General features: G+C 54.6%; 1 protein-coding gene across 3 annotated transcripts; it reads right to left on the minus strand.

Annotated features, from left to right (window-relative positions):
* Positions 1–20,365, minus strand: ZAP70 (zeta chain of T cell receptor associated protein kinase 70). Of its 3 annotated transcripts, none has more exons than XM_031692019.2 (13): positions 20,260–20,365; positions 11,139–11,589; positions 10,236–10,396; positions 6,078–6,216; positions 5,897–5,978; positions 5,767–5,813; positions 5,489–5,540; positions 4,613–4,805; positions 3,933–4,139; positions 2,109–2,301; positions 1,876–2,016; positions 1,667–1,779; positions 1–442 (listed from the first exon to the last, which is right to left on the minus strand). In XM_031692019.2, exons 2-13 carry the CDS (start codon positions 11,538–11,540, stop codon positions 319–321), a joined length of 1,854 nt encoding a protein of 617 aa, XP_031547879.1. In that variant the 5' UTR covers positions 11,541–11,589; positions 20,260–20,365; the 3' UTR covers positions 1–318. The 3 variants fall into 3 exon arrangements, with proteins under 3 accessions (XP_031547879.1, XP_072807476.1, XP_072807477.1); XM_072951375.1 differs by having other exon boundaries at positions 5,725–5,813; XM_072951376.1 differs by lacking the exons at positions 11,139–11,589; positions 20,260–20,365 and adding an exon at positions 10,749–10,882 and having other exon boundaries at positions 5,725–5,813.
* Positions 20,366–24,150: the final 3,785 nt, after the last annotated feature.

Genomic DNA, 24,150 nt, shown 5'->3' on the forward strand with positions numbered 1-24,150 from the left:
CAAGAGAGAAGCTGAGTTTATTACAATGGCTGAGGTCTTCTTGCCACCGGAGGACTCCCAGAGTCTGCCCTTCAGGGCCCAGAGGAAGGAGGGTCCTTGTTGTAAGCAACACGCCTCAGCTCAGGCCCACCCTGCCCGGGTCTTCCCTCCTGCCCCAGCCAGAGGGGACGGGTGGCACTGTGGGCCTGGGACCTCAGCCGCCCCCTTGGCGGAGCCCAGCTGGTGGGGGAGAGGAGGAGAGGAAGTGAGCTGGGCCCAGCCAGACTGCAGGTCCTGGGAGGGGGCCGAGGGGCCTGCAGGTCCTAGGCAGGCTGGGACTCAGGCACTGGCAGTCTCCGCCCCCTTCCCAGATTCCCCGGGCTCCTCCGCCTTGCTTGCCAAGCTGTAGTAGTAGGTGCGCATGCGCTGCTCCACGGTCTGGAAGTCTGGACGGTCCTCCCACCTGCGGGGGCGTAGGGGAGATCCAGGCCGCTGACCACACCCCCAGAACCCAGCGTCAGCTGGTGGGTGGACAGGCATGGGGCTCGGGAAGTCGAAGTCTGTGGGGCTGTCGGGGTGGTGGGGTGTTGGGTACTGGAGCCGCCTCTGTGGGGTGGGAGTACTTTCTAATAGAAGGGCTGATGCCAAGATGTGGGGGACCACATACTGAGTGTTAACTGGTGAAGACTTAGGGAAGGGAACTCACTCAATGTTGGGGAAACAACTGTTCACCACGGGGAGCTGGAACAGTGAATTTCAAAGTGCCGAGCATGTTTCTTTGGCCAGGGTATTTGGGTGCTAGGTGCGGGCACACACAGGTGTAAGTATGCTGCCCGTACCTCGGTACTGGGGATGGCTGCAGCTAGTGGAGAGTTGGGGCATTAATAGTACTGTGTGTGGGATGGCCGCGTATTGCATTGGGGTGTTAGATGCTAGCCTCCTGGGGTATTGGTGTATTGCGTGTTTCCTGATGGAGGCTGGCTTAATACACACTGGAGTCGTGAGGGGCTGATCATTTATTATCCATTTATCATAAATAGGATGTCTATTTATTGGACTGCTTGGGTGTTTGGGTATCAGTGTGAAAGGTGTTGGCCAGTGGAATAATGGATATTAGGGCAGGAAAGGTATCAAATATTGGAATGCCCGGCAAGGCATGATCAGTGTAGAGAAACAGCTTGTTTGGGTGTATGTTGCCTGTTATCTGATGGGAAGTGGAGATATTGATGGTGTAGGATTTGGGGTGTTCAAGCAGACAGAGGTCAGGGGTACTGAGTATTCTGGTGCTTCGGTGTTGGCCTGTCTGGGTAATTAAGTGTCGAATGTTGGCTGGTGGGAAACAGGAATTACACAGTGGAGTATTGTGCCATCCCCTGAGTATTGGTATCATATTTTGGGTAAGAGGACTGACTTGTTTGAGAATTGCAGGATCATCGGGTTCAGTGTTGGCTGGTGGAGGGTTGAGCTTTAGGATGCTGGAGCACTGGGCCTCCACAAGTAGGGTGCTGGGGTGCTGGGCCACTGGGGCACTGTGCAGTCAGTGTGTCAGAGAGCTGAGCATAGATACAAGGGGACTAAAGGTACCGGATGATGGAAAGGCCATGAACTGAGAGTCTTTTATGTAGGACTACTGGGTACCACGACCTCCTGCCCGAGACCAGGGACCCTCCCACCCACCGGCACTCACTTGTAGGTCCAGCAGTCGCTCATGAGTGTGTACATTTCGGGTGGACACTCTGGCGGGCACTCCATCCGCTTCCCCTGCTCGATGTAGGCCATGACCTCGGGGCCCTTCATCTTCTGCTCAAGCCAGAGCCAAGTGAACATGTGAGTCACCAGGGCCCCCTCCCCCACACCCCTGCCCCCAGCCATCTGCCCGCCTCTGCCCACGCCTGCCTTGTAGGGCTTCTGGCCGTAGGAGAAGGCCTCCCACATGGTGACCCCGTAGCTCCAGACGTCACTGCGGCTGGAGAACTTGCGGAAGTTGATGCACTCGGGCGCGTACCACTTGAGCGGCCACTTCCCCGCCGAGCGGGCCTGGGGGGTGGGAGATGCTGCTAGGACAGGACTTGGGGACCCTCCACCCACTGAGCTCATCCACCAGGGCACCCCAGGGCCAGGGGGCTCACGGTGTAGTAGCTGTCGTCGGCACCGAGCGCCTTGGAGAGACCGAAGTCGCTGATCTTGGCGTAGTGCCGGTTGACCAGCAGGACGTTGCGGGCCGCCAGGTCGCGGTGCACGAAGTTCTTCTCTTCCAGGTACTTCATCCCCATGGACACCTGGTGCAGCAGCTCCGCCACGTTGCTGACAGGGATCTCCTCCCTGGGGGCGCAGGGGAAGGCGGGGACAGCTGGGAGGGGACAGCCCAAGTCCCCAGGGAGGCACAGCCCACTTCTCTGATCAGCTGAGCCTGTGTTCAACAGATGCTTATTGAGCAGCTGCTGTGTGCCAGGCCTGGGGCTGGGGACACAGTGTGAACAAAAGGCACACACCTCTGCCCTCAGCCAGTCAGGACGCTTTACATTTCCCCCATACGTTGTGATTTCCAGACTTACTCACGCCTCTCCATGTCTGCTTCCGCCATCCTGGACCAGCCCCCATCATCACTAGCCTGGACCAGAACAGCCATCTCTGCCTTCACCCGCACCCCCACCATGGTCTGTCCTTCCCACGCTGGAGTCAGATCCTGCCCCTCCTCTGCTTACGACCCCCAAGGGCTCTCACCTCACTCAGAGTAAATGTCCAAGTCCTCCCAATGGCCCAAAAGGCCTGGCACCATCTGCCCCATCACCTCCCTGCCCACCTCAGCACCCCCTCCCCACTGCATTCCCTCTGCTTTAGCCGAGGGGCCCTACTCATGATTCTTCTACCACACCAGGCGCCTCAGGGCCTTTGCACTGGCTGTGCCCTCTGCATGGACTGCTCTTCCCAGAGCTGCACCTGGCTGCCTTCCCCAGTCTGCAGAGATTTACCTTCTCATTTCTCACCTCCCACCTTGACACTCCCAACCCTCTTTTCCATAGTACTTATCTTCCAACACATTCTATACTTCATTGTCTTCTAATTATTATTATGTAAAGCCTCTTCCCCAAGCAGAATTCAGGGCAGAGAGCTTTGTCTCTCTTTGCTGATGAATCCCAAATGCCCGTGATGGTTTGTGGCCCAGAGAAATTGCCCAAAAAACACTGAGAAATGACTGAGTATACGAGCAGGGGCTGGGAAGGCATGTGTTCCAGCGAGAGCACAGGTTCACAGTCATGTGCCCCCATGAGTGTCATGAGGGTAGGGTTTGAGGCGAGAGGGAACACAAATGAAACTGTAATTTCTTTGGATTAGAGGTCAGACAATTTTTTTCCATAAAGGGCCAGAAAATAAGTAATCCAGCCTTTACAGGCCACATATGGCCTCTGCCGCATAGTCGTCTTTGTTTCAGGTTTTTACCTTTAAAAATGCAAAACCAGGCAATACAAAACCAGCCTGGCCGATGTTCCTGGCTTTGCTTTAAGTCAGAGTCAATCAACCATTGGCAATTTCATGTAGGCTGTGAATTGGCCCAGGGAGCTGGGGTAGCAACAGCGACAGAGCTGATACTTACAAAGCTCTTAGAAGCAGTGCCAGACACTGTTGTGAGCACTTAATAAATATCAATTCATTTGATCATCACAAGAGCCCCCGGAGGTAAATACTGCGACACCAGGGTGGTACAAATGAGGAAACTGGGGCACAGGAGAATTAAGAGACTCGCCTGGGGTCACACTAGTCAGTCGCAGAGCTGAGAGTCAAACCTGGGGTCAGACTCTCATAGGTGTGAGTGTGGATGGCAGGGTGTGCAGGGGGCGGGTGTGAGTGTGTCTCTGAACACAGGGATATAGTGTGGAGCATACCTGTGGGTGGACAGGATTAGCCTCCCAGCCCCCAGCCCCAAACACCCGGCCGCCACCCCAGGGGCTCACTTCTTCCCCAGCAGGAACTTGTGCAGGGGTCCCCCGCCCGCCATCTCCATGACCAGCATGAGGGCCTCAGCCTGGCAGACGCCGATGAGCCGCACGATATAGGGGTTGTCCAGCTGGTGCATGATCTGCGCCTCCCGCATCATCTCATCCTTGTCCGTCTTCTCCGTGCTGTGTTTCAGCACTTTGATGGCCACATCGATCTGCTTCCTGCCACAATGCACAGAGGGGCACACATGAGCCGTCACGGGGCCCACCTGGTCCCCTCATTCCCCCTAACCTGCCTCTCTTCTCCCTGGACTTGTGAGGTGGATGCTGTGGTTTGCCTCCCAGATCTCACTGTAGGCCCTGAGCCGCCAGGAGTGAGGGCTAGGGACAGCTCACAGCCAAGTCCCTCACCCGGAACTGCCCCTCACTGGAAAGAACCAGCTCAAAGTGTCACCTTCCACGGGGGCAGCCTGTATCCAATGACCAGTCGATGCAGGGGACAACAGGGGCCCCTCTGCAGCTCAGCCCAACCTCTCCCCACCCCCGACCTGCTCCCCTGAGCTCCCCAAGGGAATTTCCCAGCATGCAATCTCTGTCCCAGCGCCTGTTTTCCCAGGCAAACTGAAGTCACGGTGAGTGGCCCGGAGAGGCCACTCCCTGCTCTGCCGCCACACGGCAGCTGCCCAAGCACGCACTTGCGCATGCGGTAGACGCCCTGGCGCACTGAGCCAAAGTTGCCGCAGCCGAGCTCGATGTCAGCCATGAGGAGGTTCTCACGCTTCAGGAACAGCTTCTTATTCTTGAGCTCCTCGGGGTCGCTGTAGGGGCTCTCATACACGCTTGTGTCCATGGGCATCGTTCGCGGCTTCTCCGAGGACGCGAGGCGTGCTGGGCAAACACACACACACACACACACACACACACACACACACACACACACACACACACGGGCGTGAGCTCCCAAGTCGGGAGCAGGGAGGGGGACAGGGGGCCGAGGAGGGCGGGGCATCCTCGGCGGCCACAAGGCATGAGCACCACAAGGCGCAGGGGTGCACCATCCAGAGCGTGCTCGGCACATGGATGGTACACGTGTGTGTTCCTGTGGGTGTGCACATTCGTGTGTGCCCCTGGTCCATCTGCGAGTGAACTGGGAAGCCACGTCCAAGAGGACTCTAAAGGCATGTGCCTCTGTGTGCACATGTAAGCATGTGTGCCCCTGCGTGGTCATGCCATATGCACCTCAGCAAGCTCAGACACGTGATGAGCTTGGAGCATAACCGGCACATAGCAGGTGCTTAACAGATGTGTGTCTGTACCCAGGGTGGCCAGGCATGGCCAGGTATACTACCCTGCTTGTCAGCACACCCCTATGCACATACACAGAGGTGGGCGTGATGCGTGTGCCCATGTGGACGTCTGCAGGCTCACTGTTTGCACAGAGCCACCAGGCCCACCGCTGCAGGTCAGGCCTGGCCCACATCCTTCCCCTCCCCCAACACACCCAGGGCCTGGCCAGGACACTGCTCTGGGCCTGACACGGACCCCTCACACCTCCACCTCTGCCGGCTCACCTGGTTCGGGGGTGTATCCATCTGAGTTGAGAGTGTCGATCCGTCTCTGAGGCTAAAGGTCATGGGTCAGCAAAGGACAGCAAGCCCTGAGCTCGGGGCACACAGCCCCCCTTGGAAGACCCACTTCCTCTGGGGACTCCCAGGGACAGTGCTGGGGGACCGTGTTCTCTTCCACGGCAGCCCCGCCCTCCCCGCTCCCAGCCCCACCCTGAGAACAGGACCCACTGCCCACCCACCTCCATCCCTGAGGCCCCAACTCTGCGATGCTGCTGACTCACGTGGGTGAACGTGGATGGGTGGGCTGGCAGTGTGGGAGCAGCGGCCTCTGGGGGAGCAGAAGGGGCAGTGAGGGTGTGGGGCCGGGGCCTCCCGCTCCTCCGCCCCTCCGCCCCCTGCCGCGCCACTCACCTGAGCTGGCACTGTCGTTGGGACAGGCCTCCTTCAGGCAGTAGATGAGCCCATCCGCCTTCAGCTTCAGGTACTCCACTAGCTGTGCAGAGGGCAAGTCAGGGCCGGGGGTCCCCTCCTCCCCAGGGGCCAAGCTCCCGGCCACAACGTCTCCCCCACAACAGGGTGGGCGGGGGCTTACCTGCCAGAGCGTATCAAACTTGGTCCCCTCGGGAATGCAGTACTTGCCCGCCTTGTCCTGGCTGATGAGGTAGTGGTACACGGTCTTCCCGTAGATCAGCGACAGCGCGTACGTGCCCTTCTCCTTCCGGGGTCTCAGCCTGGCGGGGCAAGGAGGATGTCATCCCGACAACCACCTGGGCCCCAGTTCCCACACACACATACCCTGTGGGCTCTCCACCCCTCAGCCTCACAGAGAAGCAGCAGGGACTGCACGAGCCAAAGTTAGGCCCCACTCAACCTCCAGACCTACTGGTAACAGGCCGTACGTGGGGCTGGGGCGGGAGGGGGTGGGGAGCAGAGAGGAGAATGGCAGTGTTGACAGTGGTCCAAGGACAGGCATGCGGCCATCCACAGGGGAATACTGGGCCACCCACAGCTGGACACTTGGCCATCCCTTGGGGGACATCTGGCCCCCCTTGGCTGGCTACTTGGCCGTAAGTGTGTGTTGGGGCAGGGAGACTCCTGGCCATTCATGGAAGGATATTTTTCCATCTATGATGGACACAGAGCCACTCATGGGAGACACACAGCCTTCAGACTTAAGACCATTCTCTTGGGGAGACAAAGCTGATTCTACACACAGAGCAGTGAAGGGGAGCACAAGTCCGCGGCTCGCTCACAGGTCACCTCGTCATCACAACAGACCCACCAGTTACGGGACCAGATGACCTTTAACAGAACGAGCCCCTTGATTGTCCTCTTCTGTAACTTTGCCAAAATAAACAAACAAATCTCCCATGCCCATGACTGGGAATGGAGTTCCTCGAAGATGGTGCCTTCGTAGCGGGGGGGGAGGGTAGAGCTCACGGGTAGAGCACATGCTCAGCATGCAGGAGGTCCTGAGTTCAATTCCCCAGTCCCTCCATTAAACATAAATAAATAAATAAAAATACTTCCCCCAAAAACAACAACAATAATAAAGGTGGTGCCTTTGTGCAATAAGAACCTGTCCAACCACACACAGCTATCTGCACACAGACCAACCCGACCACATACCCCCACCAGCCCCAAGTACACACATACACATGCGGGCCAGTTACAGCCAGACACCTGCACCCTCCCATCCCATGGTGAGAGCAGTCAGCATCTCCCACAAAACGTTTTGTCTTGAGTTCCTGGCACAAGGTTCTATTCCAGGGTTAAGGATAAATTTCCAACAGAAGATGGGGGCAGCTGGTCCTGGGGGACTCAGGCCCCATGGAAGTCGCAGACAGCTGACCAATAATCTAAGAGATTGAGCTGAGTTATGGAAGAGCTGGCTGGCAGTGCACAGCAGGAAGTAGCCATGGATGACCCACAGCTGGGCCCCCTCGGAGCGTCAACTCTCAGGGCCTGGGCCCTGCCCATGAGGAATCATTCGCTGGACAAACACCAAGTGCTGCCCATGTGCCAGGCACTGTTCTAAGCACAGGGACATAGTGGTGAACAAGACAGATGTGCGCCCACCTTGCAGCCCTTCCTTAGGCCAAAGGGACAGAGAAATATCCCTTCAATCTCCATGGCAACACCTGAGTGAAGGATGGAGGGGCGGCTGTGAATGTCCCATCCCACCCAGACAGCAAGTTCCCTGAAGAACAATGCAGTGAGGGCTGACTCAGTTCCCAGCCTAGGCCCAGCAGTCAGGGACACCTGGAGAGACAGGAAACATCTCTCCAGTAGGGTGAGGGGCGGGGGTGCGACGGGGGAGAGCCAAAGGCAAAGAAGAGAATGCCACAACAAACTAAGAAACGCCAATGTCCCACGAAAGGAAGTACTTCCATAACCAGACCGGCAGGCTGGCCTGGAGGTCATCATCTCCAATTACTAGTTCTCATCTTCTGGGAAGTAAAAAATACCTCTTAAAGTCAAAACCTTAAGTTTTCAACTAACAACAAAAATTAAATGCTCAGCTGCTCACCAGCAAACTTGTATGGAATACTGGAAAATAACAGCCACAACATGAGGCATTTCTCCCCCTCAGTGGATGGAGTCTAGTTCTGTATCTCTTGAATCAGGGCTAGACAGTAGGACTTGCTTTGGCCAATGACATTAGCAAATAGGACACAGGGAGAGCTTGGAAAGCGGTTGAGCAGTGGGGCTTGCCTGCCCTTGTTTGTTTTTCCTGGCAACCCAGCAACCACCATGGGAATGAGCCCACACTAGCCTATTGGAGAAGCCACACAAAGGAGAACCACGGAACCCTTGCCTGCCAACTGCCAGACATGTGAGTGAGGCCATCCTAGAGCATCTGGCCCCAGTCAACCCTCCAGCTGACTGCAGCCGCACGAGTGAGCTGCAAAGAAACCAGCTAAAGAACCATCCCACCGAACTAAGCCCAAATTGCCAACCCATTGAATCGAGTGTGGATAGATGACTGTTGTTTTAAGCCACAACAGTTTAGGGTGGTTCGTTACACAACAGAGGCTGATGCACTGTCTTTGGAAAAAGACATGTGAGTTCATAAAAGAGCAACCACCAATTCCCAGGTAAGAACCACACAGGCAAAGACATTGGTGTGGTCACCATATATATTTCAGTGCCACAAATTCCACTTTATTTAGCAGAAAACCACCAGGTGGTGGCAGCCCTATGTCCCTGCAATTCAAACTTGGACTTAAGCTATAGCCTCACCAGCTCAGAAATCAAGTTGTGTCTCTACTTTTAAAATAACATATAGAACCTGATGATGGTGATAAAAATAAGAGCTACTATTAACTATGATATGAGTCCTAAATTCTTCAGATTTGTCAATTACTCTTCACAGCCCTCCCCAGGAGGTAGGTACCATCATTATCCACACTTTGCAGATGAGGAAGCCGAAGCTCAGGCATCACATGGGTCAGGGAATCAAGGGAAAGGGTCAGTTCCTCCAAGTGGGCTGGCCCCAGAAAAGGGAACAGAGCTGGGGAAGGGGGGTGAGAGCAAAGATTTGGCCAGGCAGGATCTCAGGCCATGAGAAGGGAGGCCCTCCATCATTCACAGCCTCTTGGGGAAGATGCTGGACTTCCTGAGGTCACAGGAAAGAGGCAGGCACCACACTTCTCTATATGTCAAGGCCTGAGTGGCCACAGCTGACATCTGTTATGCAAAGAAACCCATGTCCAGACCAGAAAGCAGCAGCCCCAGCCAGAACCAAGCAGGGTTTTAAAAGCAGCTTTACAGAGATTCTTGCATAATAACAAAGTCACAGACGGCCATATGCTTCAGCTGCGGCTCAGGCAGAAATACATACATTCACCCACATATAATCGGAGCTAACATTTAGTGCATTTTCAGTACACTATACTATTGCTTTACACATATTAATTCATGTAATCCTGTGACAGACCCTGAGGCAGTGCTACCATTATCCACAGGGCAGGTAGAGGGAGATGCTTCTTGCTCTCCCCAGGCTCCTACCTCACTGAGGGTCAAAGCCAAAGTCACCTTCCTGCCCTCACCTCCTCCAACCCCAGCCTTCACTTACTCAACTCCAAGCACACTGGCCTCCTTGCTGCTTCTCGAACATGCCAAGAACCTGCCTTCTGGTCTATGTACTTGCCAGGAACAGCTTCTCCCAGAGTGCTCACAGCTCACTCCTCCCCCTGTTCCATTCTTTACTCAAAAGCCACCTGATCAGAGAGGCCTTTTCTGGTCACCTAAGCGCACCTTACAACCAACCCCCTCCCCATTCGGCACTCACTGCCATCTGACATACTCTATATTTTACCAATTCACCATCGTTTTTTGGTCTACCTGCTCCAGAAAGACGGGAATTTGTATCTGTTTTGTTCACTGCCACGTCCTCAGAGCCTGAAACACTGCCTGGCACACAGCAGCTATTCAGTAAGTATCTGCTGACTGCGCGAGAGGAAAACCAAGCAGGGTTGTTGGAAACTTAACCAGCGTCCCCAGCTGGTAAGCAGTAGAGGCTGGATTCCGATCCCAGCCGTCCAGCCCTGGAGTACTCACCACTGCTCCTCTTTCCCCAGTCACGTCCCTTTGCACACTCAGAAACGCACTACCCACTCGCACTTGTGAGCACAGACACACCCCTCACCGCCCACCGGCACTCTGAGATCTGCCCCAGCCTCCAGGGTTATGGACAACAAGCCCCAGTCCCAATTCCCCAAAGCTCCAGGCCCCAAGCCCCACATACAGGAACTTGCCGTCGGTCTGCGAGCCTGAATAGAGTTTGCGCTCGGCCTCCTCGCGCGTCAGGCTGCTGTGGTACCAGGGCATCCGCTCGTGAGCCGTGGTGGCAATGAGCTTCTCCACCTGGGGGGCCTGGTTGATGATGGCCTGCTCCAGGGCATCGCCCTAGGGAAGGGAGGGTGGAGAAGACTTGTAAGTGTCGCCAGGTGCACAGCCACAGGAACCCTCTTCCATCTCCTGTACCCTCCCAATTGCCTCGTCCCCATGAGACACTCCACTCACGCTGGAGCATCTAGGTGAGTCGTTTAGGTGGTTGAGGACAGACAGCCCCTGCCCATCTCCACAGTCCTGCACCAACCCATCCAGGCCCGGCCCATCCAGGGCCGCGGCCCAGGCCCTGCCTTCTAGCCGGCCCTAAATTCATCTCCTGCTTGAAAATCTAACATTGGTAATCCCCCACAGTGGTGTAGTACAGAATGGCAAAGACCACAACCCACCGCCCCTTCCGCCGACCTACCCCAGGGCACCGCCCCCGCCATCCGCTCAGGCCCCGCTTCCAGCCTAAGCCTCGCCCCCTCTGGACTCAGCGCGACCTCCACCTTCCTCGACGTAGATCTTCACATCTGGCTTGGACATGCACCAGAGCATCGCTCAAGCCCCTGCCTCGAGGCCTCCTCCCAAGTCCCGCCCGCAACCAGGCCCCACCGCTCCAGCATCCAAATCGGGCGCAGCACCGCAAAGCGCAAACTGGCCATGACGAGCGCTTTCGCATTGCTCTGCCGGCCACCAGGGCCCGCCCTTCTCGACCCCGCCGTCCCAAGACCCTCCCTCCAGCCCCGCCCTCCAAAGAGCCGCCCCCTCCGGCCACGCCCTCCCAAGGCTCGCCCCTGGGTCCCCGCGCTCTCACCTCCAGCTTCCAAGTCTGACGCACGTAGTCGCGCACCATGGCATCCCGCAGGCTATCGAAGACCCCGGGCTGCGGCTCGAGCCCTGACGGCCGGTTGCACGGCTTGCGCAGGTTGCAGGGCAGCCCGTCGGGGTCGCGCGAGTAGAATTCGCAGAGCTCGGCGGGGCCGCAGTGCGCCTTTCCGCCCGCAATGGCGTAGGTGCCATTGAGCTGGCGCTCGATAGGGAAGTGGTGGAAGCGCACGTCGTGCACGAGCGAGAGCACATAGCCGCCCAGCGAGCGCAGACACTGGCGCAGCAGGAAGAGCCCGTCGGCCATGCCCGCCAGCTTCAGGTGCTCCTCGGCCTCGGCGCGCGAGATGCTGCCGTAGAAGAAGGGCAGGTGCGCTGCGGGGTCCGGCATCGCCGCCGCCGCCCTGCGCGGGTTGCGCGCCCCTGCGCCTCTCCAGACCCTGTGGGTTAAGAGCGGGGTTGGGGACACATCAGGGCCTCGGTTTCCCTTCCTGAACCCGACCATTAGGCCCACGCGTTGAAGGGCACCGTGCGGCAGAGCTTGGCCTGCTTAGTGTGCAGGGCGGAATTTGTGCCAAAGTCAACTTAGAGAGGAGCCCCGCCCTGCTGGACTCAGAATGGGGGGTCACAAACCAGCCTTTGACTTTTCAGACCTAGTGCGGAGCGCCCGGACACCCGCACTGGCCCCAGCACACCAGCACCTGGAACCATTCATTCACCTACCAAACGCGTGTTGAATTCTGTATTTCAGCCTAGTACTGGAGACAGGTGTGAATAAGACAGATAAGACAGACACGGTCCCTACCCTCCTGCAGGTAACAGTCAGAGAGGGGGGATGCAGTAAACATAAAAGGAAAGAGACAAAAATAATCATTACAGACTGAGGTATTTTAAAGGAAATAAGTCGTGTGAGACTGAGCGGGAAGAGACCACTGTAGCTGGGATGGTCACATTCTTCGCGGAGGTAGCATTTGACCTGAGAGCCGAAGGATAAGGAGGAGCCCACTTCTCAAAGAGCATGGAAGAGCACATCAGGTGGAGGGAACAGCAAGTTTGAAGATCCCTGAAGCTGGAACAACCTTTGCTAATCAAAGGAATTGACTCCGTTAGCCTTCCGCTCTCTTTTTCCACTGACTCTTTCCCCACAGCCTTAGAAATTTCCCCTTTCCCTGCTCCCTCTGCCCTCATGACCCAGTTTCTAGAAAGCATAAACTAATTTGAATACCCATTAGTGGAGGACTGATTGAATACATTAGGATTTTACTCCAATGTGAACTTTGATACAGCCACTAAACAAGATGAAGTGTGTGATGGGAAAGTATGACCCTATGTGGGGCAAAGGAATTAAGGACCTTTAGATAAATAGGTGTCTGGTGAGGCAACTTTCTGGGGTGATGGTGATGTCCCATGTCTTGATAAGCATTGGGTTACACAGGTATCTGAATTGCTCAAAATTCAGAGAATGTACCAACTTAAGATTTGTTCATTTCATTGTATTTGGGCCCCTCAATTTAAAAAGAAGCATAAAATATTGAACCCCAGTCAGTGATCGGCATGCAAAAATATTTAGGTGTGACGGATACTGATGACTGTAATTTACTTTGAAAGGCATCCAAAAAATGACATGGATGGATGGATGGGTAAGTAGATTGGTACAACTGAGTCTTGTTACTCACAATATTTCTATAAAATTCCTGTAAACACTGAATTAGTAAGTACTGCATGATTGCTTCTAGAAGAAATCTGGAGTTAGGTTCCTTCAAGCCTCTAGTCACAACATTTTCATCAACAGATTGGCACATGACCTTATTTTATGTGTACTTCTATTTAGAGACACCTTATTCAATTATATTGTTGATTCATTAACACTGAACTCTTGGTTAACATCCTAACTTTAAACTTATCCAACACATACTTTTTCTGTGAGGCACAGCACAGCCTTCTTGCACTTCGAACACTAGACAGCACCTCAGCACTGCCCCTGGGGGTCATTTAAACAGTAAAATCACCAACAAAAAGCACAAAAATGTGACACTGAATAGACTGTGAGCAGGATACTTGTTTACAGTGTGAGCTGAAACCAGAAGGCAGAGCATCGCCTTGTTCAACCTCAGCAGGAACCAGCAGGTCTGTTGACTCAAATTTCTCACCACTCTGCACACACCCTCAAATGACTGTGAATGTGCAGTGAGCATTAGTTTTAGAGTTACAAATAAATTTTAGCAAGTAGGCAATTGGCAGATACGGAATCCTGATAATAATGCAGATCAACTGTACGTGATAATGCAAATATAGCAAAATGTCAATTGTAGAATCTAAGGGGTGGATAATTTGTACAACTAAGTTTTCCCATTTTCTGTATATGTGTAAGTTTGTATATAATGTTGAAAAAAATGATCTCCCCATAACAGTTTCTGGTCCTTTCTCTACTAAAATGGGCTCAGCAAGGCCACCCAGGCATAGGTGGGTGTTCCTGGAGTACCCTTCTTAGTTAAACAATTGTAAGCAGGGAATGCAAAGAAAGCTTTTGTGGATAGAGAAAGGCTGCCTCTCCCTGTAATCAGGGAATGCAAAGAAAGCTTTTGTGGATAGAGAAAGGACATGCAAGGATGGGCACTGCTGCTGAGCGGAAGATACTAGAGTGGGAATCAGATGAGGTCTGAACCAGGGCAGCTGAAGGAGGGGATCGAATCTGCATTCTAACCAGACACCAGGGTTGGGAGGGCCAGGGTTAGGGCGGGGGGGGGGGTCCTGGATGTCCCAGTAGTTACAGGTAGGTGGTTAAGCAGGGACTGCCTCTGTGGCCCCGCCTGGAGATGCAGGTCACTATTTCATAAGAGTGTTCAAAGAGTCGTGAGGGCTCCTAGGTATTCATCCTAGAGAAACCTGTTCACACAAAAACCTGCACAGGAATGTTTATGGCAGCTCTGTTCACAATTGCCAAAATTTGGGAACAGATCAAATGTTTCTCAACAGATGAACGGTCCCTCCAGTGGGACACGACTCAGCTGTCAAATGGAAGGAAGTGCTGATAAACACAACATGAATGAATCTCAGAGGTTTCATGCTTAGTGAAAGGAGCCAGGCTCAAAAGGCTACAAACCATCTGATCCCATTCAAAACTGTCAAACACAAGAGTGGCTGCTGGAGGCCCGAGGCCTGGTGGGCAGGGAGGGGCGGGGGTGTGGACTGACTACAAAGGGGCATGAAGGAATACAGGGGACTCGTCTATATCTTGATTGAGATGGTAGTTCCCCGGCTGTAGACATTTATCAAACCTCACAGAATTTTTCACTAAAAAGGGTGAATTTTACTGTATGTAAATGACACCTTAATTTTTTTTTAATTAAAGGGGGAAAAGGGAGCTGGAAGGTATAGACACACCAGGCACTAAAAATAATAACTGAAAGAGGAGAGAGGGCTTGTCTACACGCCTGCCTCTCTTCCTCCATTCCCTCTGTCTTGTCCAGCCTCACAATCTGTTCCCCCCACCCCCCACCAGGCTGCTCTCCAGCTGTGGGCAGCACTGATGTCACCACCAGATGGGTACCAGGCAAGCACTTAGTGAGGCTGGGTCCCCTGAGTGATGGACGCCATGACCACCCCCCACCCCCGCTTGAACATTGTGGTGTCCTTCACGAACGACCTGACTTGCCGCCTCCCTCTCCCATGGTTCTTGCTCTCTCTCCTTCCTCAGCCGCTGTCCCCAGCTTGGGCCATCCTGTCTGTGGCTACTCATGCTGCCACTCCCACTCATGTAGTTCAGATCTCTCTCCTGAGGGCAGTTTGTGCTGCCATCACCTCCTTTGATCTCCATCAGCTGTTTCTATTAATAAAACCTGAGATCCATATCTAACTCACATGATGCCTGTGGTCGGCTGAACCCCACAGTCTATTTCCCGCTTGAGCTGAGCTCTGGGGTCTGCAAGTTGCTTTTAGGCAATTCTTCCCCAAGGCCTCCCTTACTCAAGAAACTACTGTGGCTCCCTCCTGCCTACATCATTGACTCTAACTAAATTCCTCAGCCCTCCCTCTGCTCCAGCCAGGCTGCCTTCCTTCAAGTCCACTTCCATACTTGTATCCATGCTATGCCCTCCTCACTCCTCTCTGCCCCTCCAATCCAGCCAGCCCTGCCTCGCAGACTCACAGCTCCGCTCCCCGCAGAGCATCAGGACACAGATAAGGCAGCAAAGTGCATGTCTGTCCAGGGGCCACAGGGAGGGGTGGGGGTAGTGAAACCGGTCTCTGGGGCAGGAAACTGTGGCAGGAAACTACCGACAACACAGTTTGAGAAGCCCCGCCCCGGTGGCCACAGGTGCAGCCTGGGTGGCCAGAGGCAGGTTAGTGCAGAAGCAGGAATGGGGAGAGGCTGGCCCTTGGGATCTAGTCCAGAGCCAGAAGCCAAGACTGGCGACCTTGGGCCTGAGACCAAGGTGTCCCAGAGGCGGGAGCCTTCGCAGCTTTAGCCCCACCTCCCTGTCTCACTGCTGACAACAGTAACAATGGCTTTCAGAGGAGCCTGGCCGCCCACAGCCTCTGGGAGGGTCAGATGTCTGTCCTGAGCCGTGTCCCCGCAGACTGTATGGCTTTCCCAGAAGACGTGTCCACCACGAGACTCCCCGACCCCTGGACTGACCCCCTCCGCTCGCCTCGAGCTTGCAAGCTCCTAGTGAGCTCAAAGATCCTCACCCGGCCTCCCCAGAGCTCGCAGCTCCCCAGGAGACCACGGGCCCAGCCTCATTCTCACAGCCCAGGCCTTGGGAGGAGGGAAGAAAACTTTGATCCTTGGCCAGACAGCTCGGCCTGAAATTCCACGTTTCAAGCATCCTTTTGGGGGAAAGGCAGGGTTGAGTTATATCTGGTCTAGACACACATGGTGCCCCAAACATACTTCAAAGAAAAACAGAGCCAAGTGATCAAGTATGTTTTCTAAAGCCGTGGAAAGCATATTAGCATATTAAAGGCTCTGAGAAGGTGTGCACGGAAGGACCCTTTCTGGCTTTGTTTAATCCCACACTTGTTTAATCCCACACTTGGTTAATCCCCATACCTGTGTAGCAGGGCCTTGAAGCTCTCCTGTTCCACAGAATACACTCTGAGCATCAAAAGCCCCAGTTAAATGTCTACCATGAGAGACCAGAGGGGAGACTGAGGCAGTCCAGCTACCAAGAGAATGAGCTGATCCAACTAGATGCGGCGGTGGTGAGGTGGGAGGCGGGAGTGGCAGCAGCCAGGCCTGGAGGTCCCGTGTGCCACCCTCAGCCAGACCCCCAAAGCGCCCCCACCCAAGGCACTGCTGGGATAGGGCCACAGCCCCTTACGGCCCCTCCTCTCACTGACCCCCAGTCCTCTGCCCGAGACCCCCCAGTTCGCTGCAAAAGCCATATTTCCTGCTCTTCAGTCCACCGGCCAACAACAGAGGCAGCACAGACATTTGTCAGCCAACAAAATGCCACCTTGGTTACAGTCTGAGTCATGGTGACAGCAGTTAGCACTGTGCCATGGATGGTGACAGGCGCCTTCTTATCTTTCTCCGGACACCAGGGCACCAGATTTGATCATGGATCTACTGGGCGGCAGCAGCATGGTCCTGAGCAGGGAACTGAGCTCACCAGACCACACCTGGAAAGTGGGGCCACCGAAGGTGCCCAACACTGGGGGGTTGCAGGGGTTCCGTGAGATAAGTCTCACCAAGCGCTTAGCATGGGGTCTGGCCTGCCCCTGTCCTGTCGTGTCCTCCTCTGCTCACAGTCCTCTGGGACTCCCACCTCACTCAGGGTTAAAGCCCAGGACCCACAGCGGCCCCTAAGGCCTTGCACAACCTGTTCCCTCACCTCCTTGCCCTCACTCACTCCCCGCCAGCCCCTTGGGCCTCCTTATGTTTCTTGTTCAGGGCACTGGAACAAATCAGGCCCGGTCCAACCTCAGGGCCTTTGCACTGGCTGTTCCCTCTGCCTAAACACTCTTCCCCCAACATCCCTCACTTCATTCGAGTCTCTGCGTAAATGTCACCTCCTCCAAGAGGCCTTCCCTGACATCCCTCTCTAAAATGCCCTCTTCTCCTCTCTAGATCCTTGACCCAGTGTTATTCTTCACCACCGAAAATGTGATGATACTTGTTGACGTAGGACCTGTGTCCTCTGCTAGAATGTAAGCTCGGTGAGAGTGGAGACTGTCTTGTTCTCCTGCCTATACCAGGCAGGCACATAGTAGGTGCCCAGTAAACATACAAGGTGTGCCAGAGGCTACCAGTACTGGGTACCTAAGAAGGTATGCAGCTGCTGTGATGGGTGGAGGCACCTCTGCGGGGCCTTGGAATTTGGCTGCCTGAGGAGGGCTGAGGGACTATGGGGGCTTCCTTGGGAAAGAAGAGTGAATGGTGACCTAGAGGTCACCTCTATCCTCCACTAACCAATGGTGGCAGAGGGGAGGAGACTTTGCACAGGCTGTTCCCTCTGCCTGGAACAGCACCTACACCCTTCTCCTGGCCACATGGTTTAGGTCCCCTTAGCTGTCCCCTCCACCCAGAAGTGTCCTGTAATTTCCACCCCTCCCTGCACAGCTGGGTCATGCACCTCCTCAGTTCTCCCAGAGACCATCCTCCCACATCACAACCCCGATGGCCAAGTATGGGCACTGTTTGCTCTGCTGTCTCTGACCAGGCTGAGCTCCCCAGGGCAGAGCCTCGCCTGTCTTGTTTTCACTGCAGCCCCTGCTTCCCCTAAACAAGTATTTGCCAAACAGGCAACAGCAACAATAACCTCTGTGCCAGAGGCTTTTCTACACCTCTGCCGAGCATTAACCCTCACGTCAACTCCACTGAATGGGAACTGCTATCCCCATTCCTCAGCTAAAGAAACTGAGGCTCAGAAAGGTTGACATTAAGTTCAGAATCATGTGGCCTGCAAGTGGCAGTCAGGATGTGAACCCAGGTCTCTCTGGTCCAGAAGCCAGCACTAACCACTCTAGCAAATGTCCATTAGGAGAGCAGAATCCATGGCTCTGTGCTGGGTCCCCAGGGCTCCCACCCTAGCCTGGCCCGGGTGTCACTGCACTTTGAGCTGCCCTCAACTGTCAGGGCACAGAGTGCTGGGCTGTTGGTGGATAAGAGGCTGGTCCTCAGGTCCAGCAGACTCTGTTGGCCGAACAATGCCACAAGACCAGTCCCCACCCCCAACCCCAACCTCTGCTGCTGGGGTTCTAGGGCTGTGTGACCTCAGCAAGGAGCTATCCCCCTCTGGGTGTCAGGCTCTGTGACTGTAAAAGGGAGATGGGAAATGGCTTAGGGGACGGAAAAGGTGTGATGAGTAGGGAGGACAGAGCCCGACAGTGGGGACAGCATGGTGCTATCCGCACATTGCAGGGTGTTCAGCGGCATCCCTGGTCTCCATTTCACTAGATGTCAGTAACGCTCCCTGAATCATGATCAGAAATGTCTCCAAACATTATCAAATGTCCTCAGTGGAGCAAGGAAGGCAAAACTGACTCTGGCTGAGAATTACTTCCTTAACCCTAGGCTTTGGGGTGAGGCAGGGAGTGGCCAGCGTGGAGAGGTCTGGTTGCTACAGCCCCCCCAGAGAGTCTTGGGGAGCTAGGAGACCACCCAGAGCTAGTGATGCTCATTAGGACTGCAGCGCTATGCTTGTACTGCACCCACTGTGTGGTGCCAGGCACTCTAGATCAATTCACCCGCCTAATCCCCACCAGACAACCCTGTGAGTGGCGGATTTGTGGATTTGGGACATGAGGACAAAGAGGAGGAGGGACTTGCCCGAAGTCACAAAGCACAACCAGTAGGTAGCCAAGCCAGGACTCAATTCGGCTTCCTAGCTCCAGAGTGTACACTGAAGCACCACCCAGGCTGCCTGCCTGCCCGGCGTCCCCGCCAGGGCTGAGCGGTGAGGCTGAAGGACTGGCGAAAACAGGGAAAAGCAGCTCTGTATTGGCAGGAGAAGGGCCCTCACAGGTGATGCCCATGGACTTTCCACTCAAGGAGTCCCTGACTCTAATCTTTATTCAAAGAGTCAGAGCTTTACAAGCACCTACTGTGTGCCTGCTGCCCTGGCTGGGTCAAGTGGAGCGAAGTTGGTCTTGAGCCGTTCACCACATGAACGCCTGTTCCTTCCTGCTGAGACCATTTACTGCCTAGGATATCTCTCCCAACATTTCACCCAACAGTTAGGAGACAAGGACATACTAGGTGCCAGTATTTGCATCTGCTTTTAACAGATCTGCAAATTGAGGTTCAGAGAGGCCAAGCAACTTGCCAAGGACACAGCGATTGAGCAGGATTCGAGCTGTTTGCTCCTCCACCTCTCTGGTTTCCCCTTTAACCTGAGCTCTTCTACAAGTGACTAGATCCTGCCCTGGGCCCCCTGATGGCAATCAACCGCATCTTGATGTTCGAGTTCATGGCCCTGTTGAACCACCCTCATACTCACAGGCCTGGGGGCCAGAGCACACGTTGCTTTCTCTGCTTCCTGGAGCCAAGGTTGCCGCCCTGATGGGGCCCAGCGGGAGGCCAGGGACTGAGCAGTCATCTCTGTGGCCCCTGGATATTTGTGTCCACTACCACTAGGCTGACCCTCTAAAGGGAGACCTGCTTCCTTCAGGATGGCCACAAGCCATGTCTGTTTCCTCCTCCAGCTGGACACCACCCACCACAGCCCTACAGCCCTTCTGGTCCCCTCAGTGTCCTCCTGACTCTGTCCTCCTCCACCAGACCCAGGCCACTCCTGCAGACAGCAGCCCGGTACTGCTCCCTCAGGCAGGACTTACCTGGGACGTGTTGATGGGTTTTGAGGCACGAGCCACCTGCAAGTTCTCTGGTCCCAAAACCAAAAGACAGCTGGTTCTAGATGAAGAATTGGAGCCCAAGAAACCAACGTGGGTTTCTCTGCAGCCTGAGCCCCCAGCCTGAGGCCCCCACTGGCTAACCACCCCCTCATACACTCCAGCAAGGTGTAAGGAGGTCACACTCCACCAGGGTTTCTCACTCAGAGTGGGGGTGGGGAGGGGAATTTGATTCACCCTCTGCCAGCTGCCCCGGAAGCCCCTGCGGTGGCCGTGCTGGCCAGACAGAGGCAGAAGGCTGGAGGACGGCCACTCACCTGGACACACCAGCAGAGCACGGGGGTCCTAGCTGGGCAGGGACCTGGCCCCGAAGGCCTGATGTGTTCTTCACGGCGGGTTTCTCTGAAACTCAAGTCTATTTCCTTGATGCGAAGACAGGAAAGGGGGCTGTGTTTGAAGTTGACGTCAGAGTCACAAAGTGCTGTGTTCAAGGAAAATCGCAGGCCACGTGCTCTGGGGAGGGCAGAGGGCGTTTCCGGGGCCAAGCAGAGCCTGCCTCATCAGTGGGGGGAACTGAGGCTAGCTGCCTGCAGGGGTGGTGCAAGAATGATGATTCCAACAGCTTCCCCCAAACCTGGGGAGAAGGGAGAGCTGTGTGCCGGAATCGGGGTGGGGAAGTGGCGGTGGGAGGGGGAACCCCCAGACTCACTGGAAACTGGAATGCCCCTCTTTCCCCCTCCAAGGAGGGATGGACCCCGGGCCTGTCCCTGGCTAGACTGCTCATGTGAGTGACTTATTTATTCCACAGGCAGGTGAAAGCTGGCAAGAGAAGAAACCTACATGCAGGTCCACACCGCAAGGGTTCAGAGCACCTACTGTGTGCCAGACATCAAGACAACAGCAACAGCCCTGTCCCTGCCCTCGAATGGTTCACAGGCTAGATGAGGGGGCAGCTGAGCCACCAGGGAGACCAGGGCTGGGAGGGCCGAAGCCTGGACACCGTCTACACAGAGGAGCCTGGGGCTGTCGGGAGGACTCTAAAGGGGGTCGGTCATATCATCAAGACATGGAGACAGTGTGTCCCCCAGCACCCAGCCCAGCCCGGCCTCCCACCCTGCACCTGGCTGCTCACCACCTCCTGTGCTGCTCACAACCTCTTCCTCATCCTTTTTTCCTCCTCACACTCGCCCAGCCTCTGACCATCGACCACACCTCACATCTGCTCCCTCAGCACCCCACAGAGCTGCTGCAGGCTGGCCCCTGTCCTGGTATCCACCCCACCCCATCTCCCCCCAGGCCTCAGGGGCTCTCTCATCCCCATTTCCTTGCTCTCTTGACCACGTGAGCACCTCTTCAGTGGCTTGCCACCTACGGGGCCCCAGGGACCTGCGTGGGGCTGTCCTTGGCCTACTCTTGAGACCACAAGAACCTCTCCTCTGGGGTCTCTGCCCTGGGGGAAGTGGGATCAGCTCCCCAGCCGGCCCGCTGTTTCCTCCATGCTTTACCCCAGATCCCCTTTCCTGGAACCCTGTCCCCTGCTCTCTACTGCCTCCCAGTTCCCTGAACCCGCTTCCCTACTCAGGAAATCTTTTTTCTAAGCTCCAGGCTGGGATTCTTTTCTCCTATATCAATTTCCCCAAAAACTGTTTTTGTTAGACATCTTTCCTTTCCCCAGACATGGTGAAATTCAGGATGCAGAAAAAAAATCTTCATTTCCATACTGGATACTCCTTCCCTGGGGGAATGAGAGAAGGATGGCCTGGCAGACTGAAGAGAGGGGAAATCACAATCACATACTTACAGGTGCCACACAACGTAAGTGGTTTACAATTTAACCCACTGAATCCATTTTCCAGATAAGGTAAGTAAAGGCCAGACAGGTTAAATAACAGATTTAACCAAGTGGCCAGGTGTGGTAGGAGCAGGAGCAGTGCGGTAGGAGCATAGTCCAGGTGATGGTGGACAGAGGAGGAGGAAAGCTTGGTTCCAAAGTAGCTCCCTGTGGGGCCAGCCTCCCGGAGACTAGGAGGTGCACAGGCTGCCTGTGGGGCGCCCGAGGGGCAGCAGCACTGGGGGCTTCTTGTCTCCGAGGTCTTCAGACCTGAGAAAGGCTCCTAGCCTCTGCAAGGCACTGGCTCAGCAACCCTCTAACCCCTTTCCATCCCAGAGACCACGTCCTGAGAGGTGCAGGCCAGCCGGGCGCTCAGACTCAGACAGTTCTGAGATGGGCCTGCAGATAAGGCCGTGTGTTCTGCCGAAGAAGAGGGAGGTGGATGCAGCTTATCTTCTGACCGAGCAGAGGAAAGAGCAAACGGATGGAAACATGGGCTGGGAAAGCTGTAGTGCAATTGCCAAGTGTGGGTTTGGGTAAATACTCAATCTAGACACGCAAAGAGCCTCGGAAGAAATCGATCACTCGCTTTCACACACCCCCAGCCTTTGCCCAGCTGTGCCCCAGCCTGAACTCTCTTCTCCTTCTCTTCAACCAGCTGAGTCCTCCTCCTCTTCCAGGTCTCTGATTAAATGCAGCTTCCTCCAGGAAGCCTTCCGGTCCTCAGACTGTGCAGAGTGGTGCTGATTTCACCTGCCCTGGTGCCAGCCAGATTCGATTCCACAGTTAAAAGCACTCCAGGCCACCGCTGGGGAAACATCCTGTGGGTGGGCTGCAGGGTGGGGGCTCCAGCCTGCTGAGAGGGCTCACAGCTCCAGTGCAGTGACCCCCCCAGGACCCCTCCTGAATTCCCTCCCACCTGGGTGTCTTCAGCCCTGCAGCATCTGCCTCTCCTCTGGGTGCTCAGACAACGTGACTTTCATCTCCTTTCTTCCACTTATAGCTGAGGGACCTCGAGCAAGCTACTTGACCTCTCTGTGCTTTAATTTCCTTATTTAGGAAATGGGGATGATACTGACACCTACCTCATTAAAGCAGATACTCCATTACTGCCATCATCATCATCACCATCATCTCTCAATTTCCCCAATTTCTCCAGTGTGCTAGTGACTGCATGTCCAAGGTCAGGAATGGAATTTCCTCGCACCCCCTAGGGGCAGCTCTTGAGTACAGCATCCTTCCAAGAGCAACTCAGGATTCTAAGGGTTGAAAGTGACATCCCCCAATCCCTACAAAAAAAATTAATCCAATCTGGCTTAAGTGAGAGGAGAACTGACTTCCTACCAGCAGCCGTTCGCTGTGCCCTCCTCTGAGGGTCATCCAGTGGATGGATGCTTCTTAAATGTCCAAACCACAATGACAATGTCATCTCTTCAGAGTCCTTTGGTGGCTCCCTTTTTATTCAACACTGAGTACCTGCTCTACATTCTCTGCTCTCTGCGCTATGGAGCAGCTGTGAAAAACACAGATGAAAATCCCTTCCCTTTTGGAGTTAACATTCTAGTGGAGGAGCTAGAGAAGTTACAAAATCATCAAATATTCTATAGAATCTACCAGGTGGTTCCAAGTGCTGAGGAGTAAAATACATCGGGAAAGTGTAGAAGAGATGTGTGTGATTTTGAACAGAGGGGTCAGGGCAGGTCTCACTGAGGGGATAACCTGTGAGTCCAGACTTGAAGGAGGTGCAGCAGGAAGCCATGGTGATATTGGGGGAAGAGCATTCCAGGTACAGGGAGCAAGTACAAAGGTCCTGGGGCAGGACTGGATCTTGTTCCTGGATGCATTCCTAGCAACTAGAGTGGCAGCTGGCACATAATAGAGTTTAACAAACATAGCATGGATGGATGAAAAGCCCAGGTAAGAGCTTCAAGAACAAGTTGCTCAAATGATGGCGTCAGAGTTGTTACCTTCTCCACCTGTTAGCTTTATTCTCAGACAACTTTTCATCCTGTGGCCCAAGACAGCAATTCAGCTTCAAATCCCACTCAAGAGAAAAATCTATTTCCCAGTATTCCCAGCAAAGGCCCCAACTCATTGGCTGAGTGGATCACCTGTCCATCTCCTGACCAGTCCCTGAAACCAGGCTATGGTAGAAGGATGCTGGACAGGCAATGAGTCAAGGTTTTACAGAATAATAACAGTTAAGATTTATTTATTCATTTATATTAAGCACTACCGAGTGCTGGCCCCAGCTAAGGTGAATTTAATGCTCACAATAGCCCCATGAAGTAGCTTAGCCCCATTTTATAGATATAGAAACTGAGGCCAAAAGGAAACTGAGGCTTGAGTTTTTACAGCTAGAAAGTGGCAGAGCCTG

Source organism: Vicugna pacos, chromosome 28 (genome assembly GCF_048564905.1).
Source record: "Vicugna pacos chromosome 28, VicPac4, whole genome shotgun sequence".
In the NCBI taxonomy this organism is placed as follows: domain Eukaryota; kingdom Metazoa; phylum Chordata; class Mammalia; order Artiodactyla; family Camelidae; genus Vicugna; species Vicugna pacos.

What these genes read in the sequence shown, in the direction of transcription:
- ZAP70 (XM_072951375.1), bottom strand. Translation starts at nt 11,540, where the DNA reads ATGCCGGACCCCGCAGCGCACCTGCCCTTCTTCTACGGCAGCATCTCG. An exon ending in CAGACCGACGGCAAGTTCCT is followed by an intron (nt 6,217 to 10,235) that starts GTATGTGGGGCT and finishes TTGCCCCGCCAG; the next exon opens with GCTGAGACCCCGGAAGGAGA. An exon ending in TTGGGGCCTCAGGGATGGAG is followed by an intron (nt 5,541 to 5,724) that starts GTGGGTGGGCAG and finishes CATGACCTTTAG; the next exon opens with CCTCAGAGACGGATCGACAC.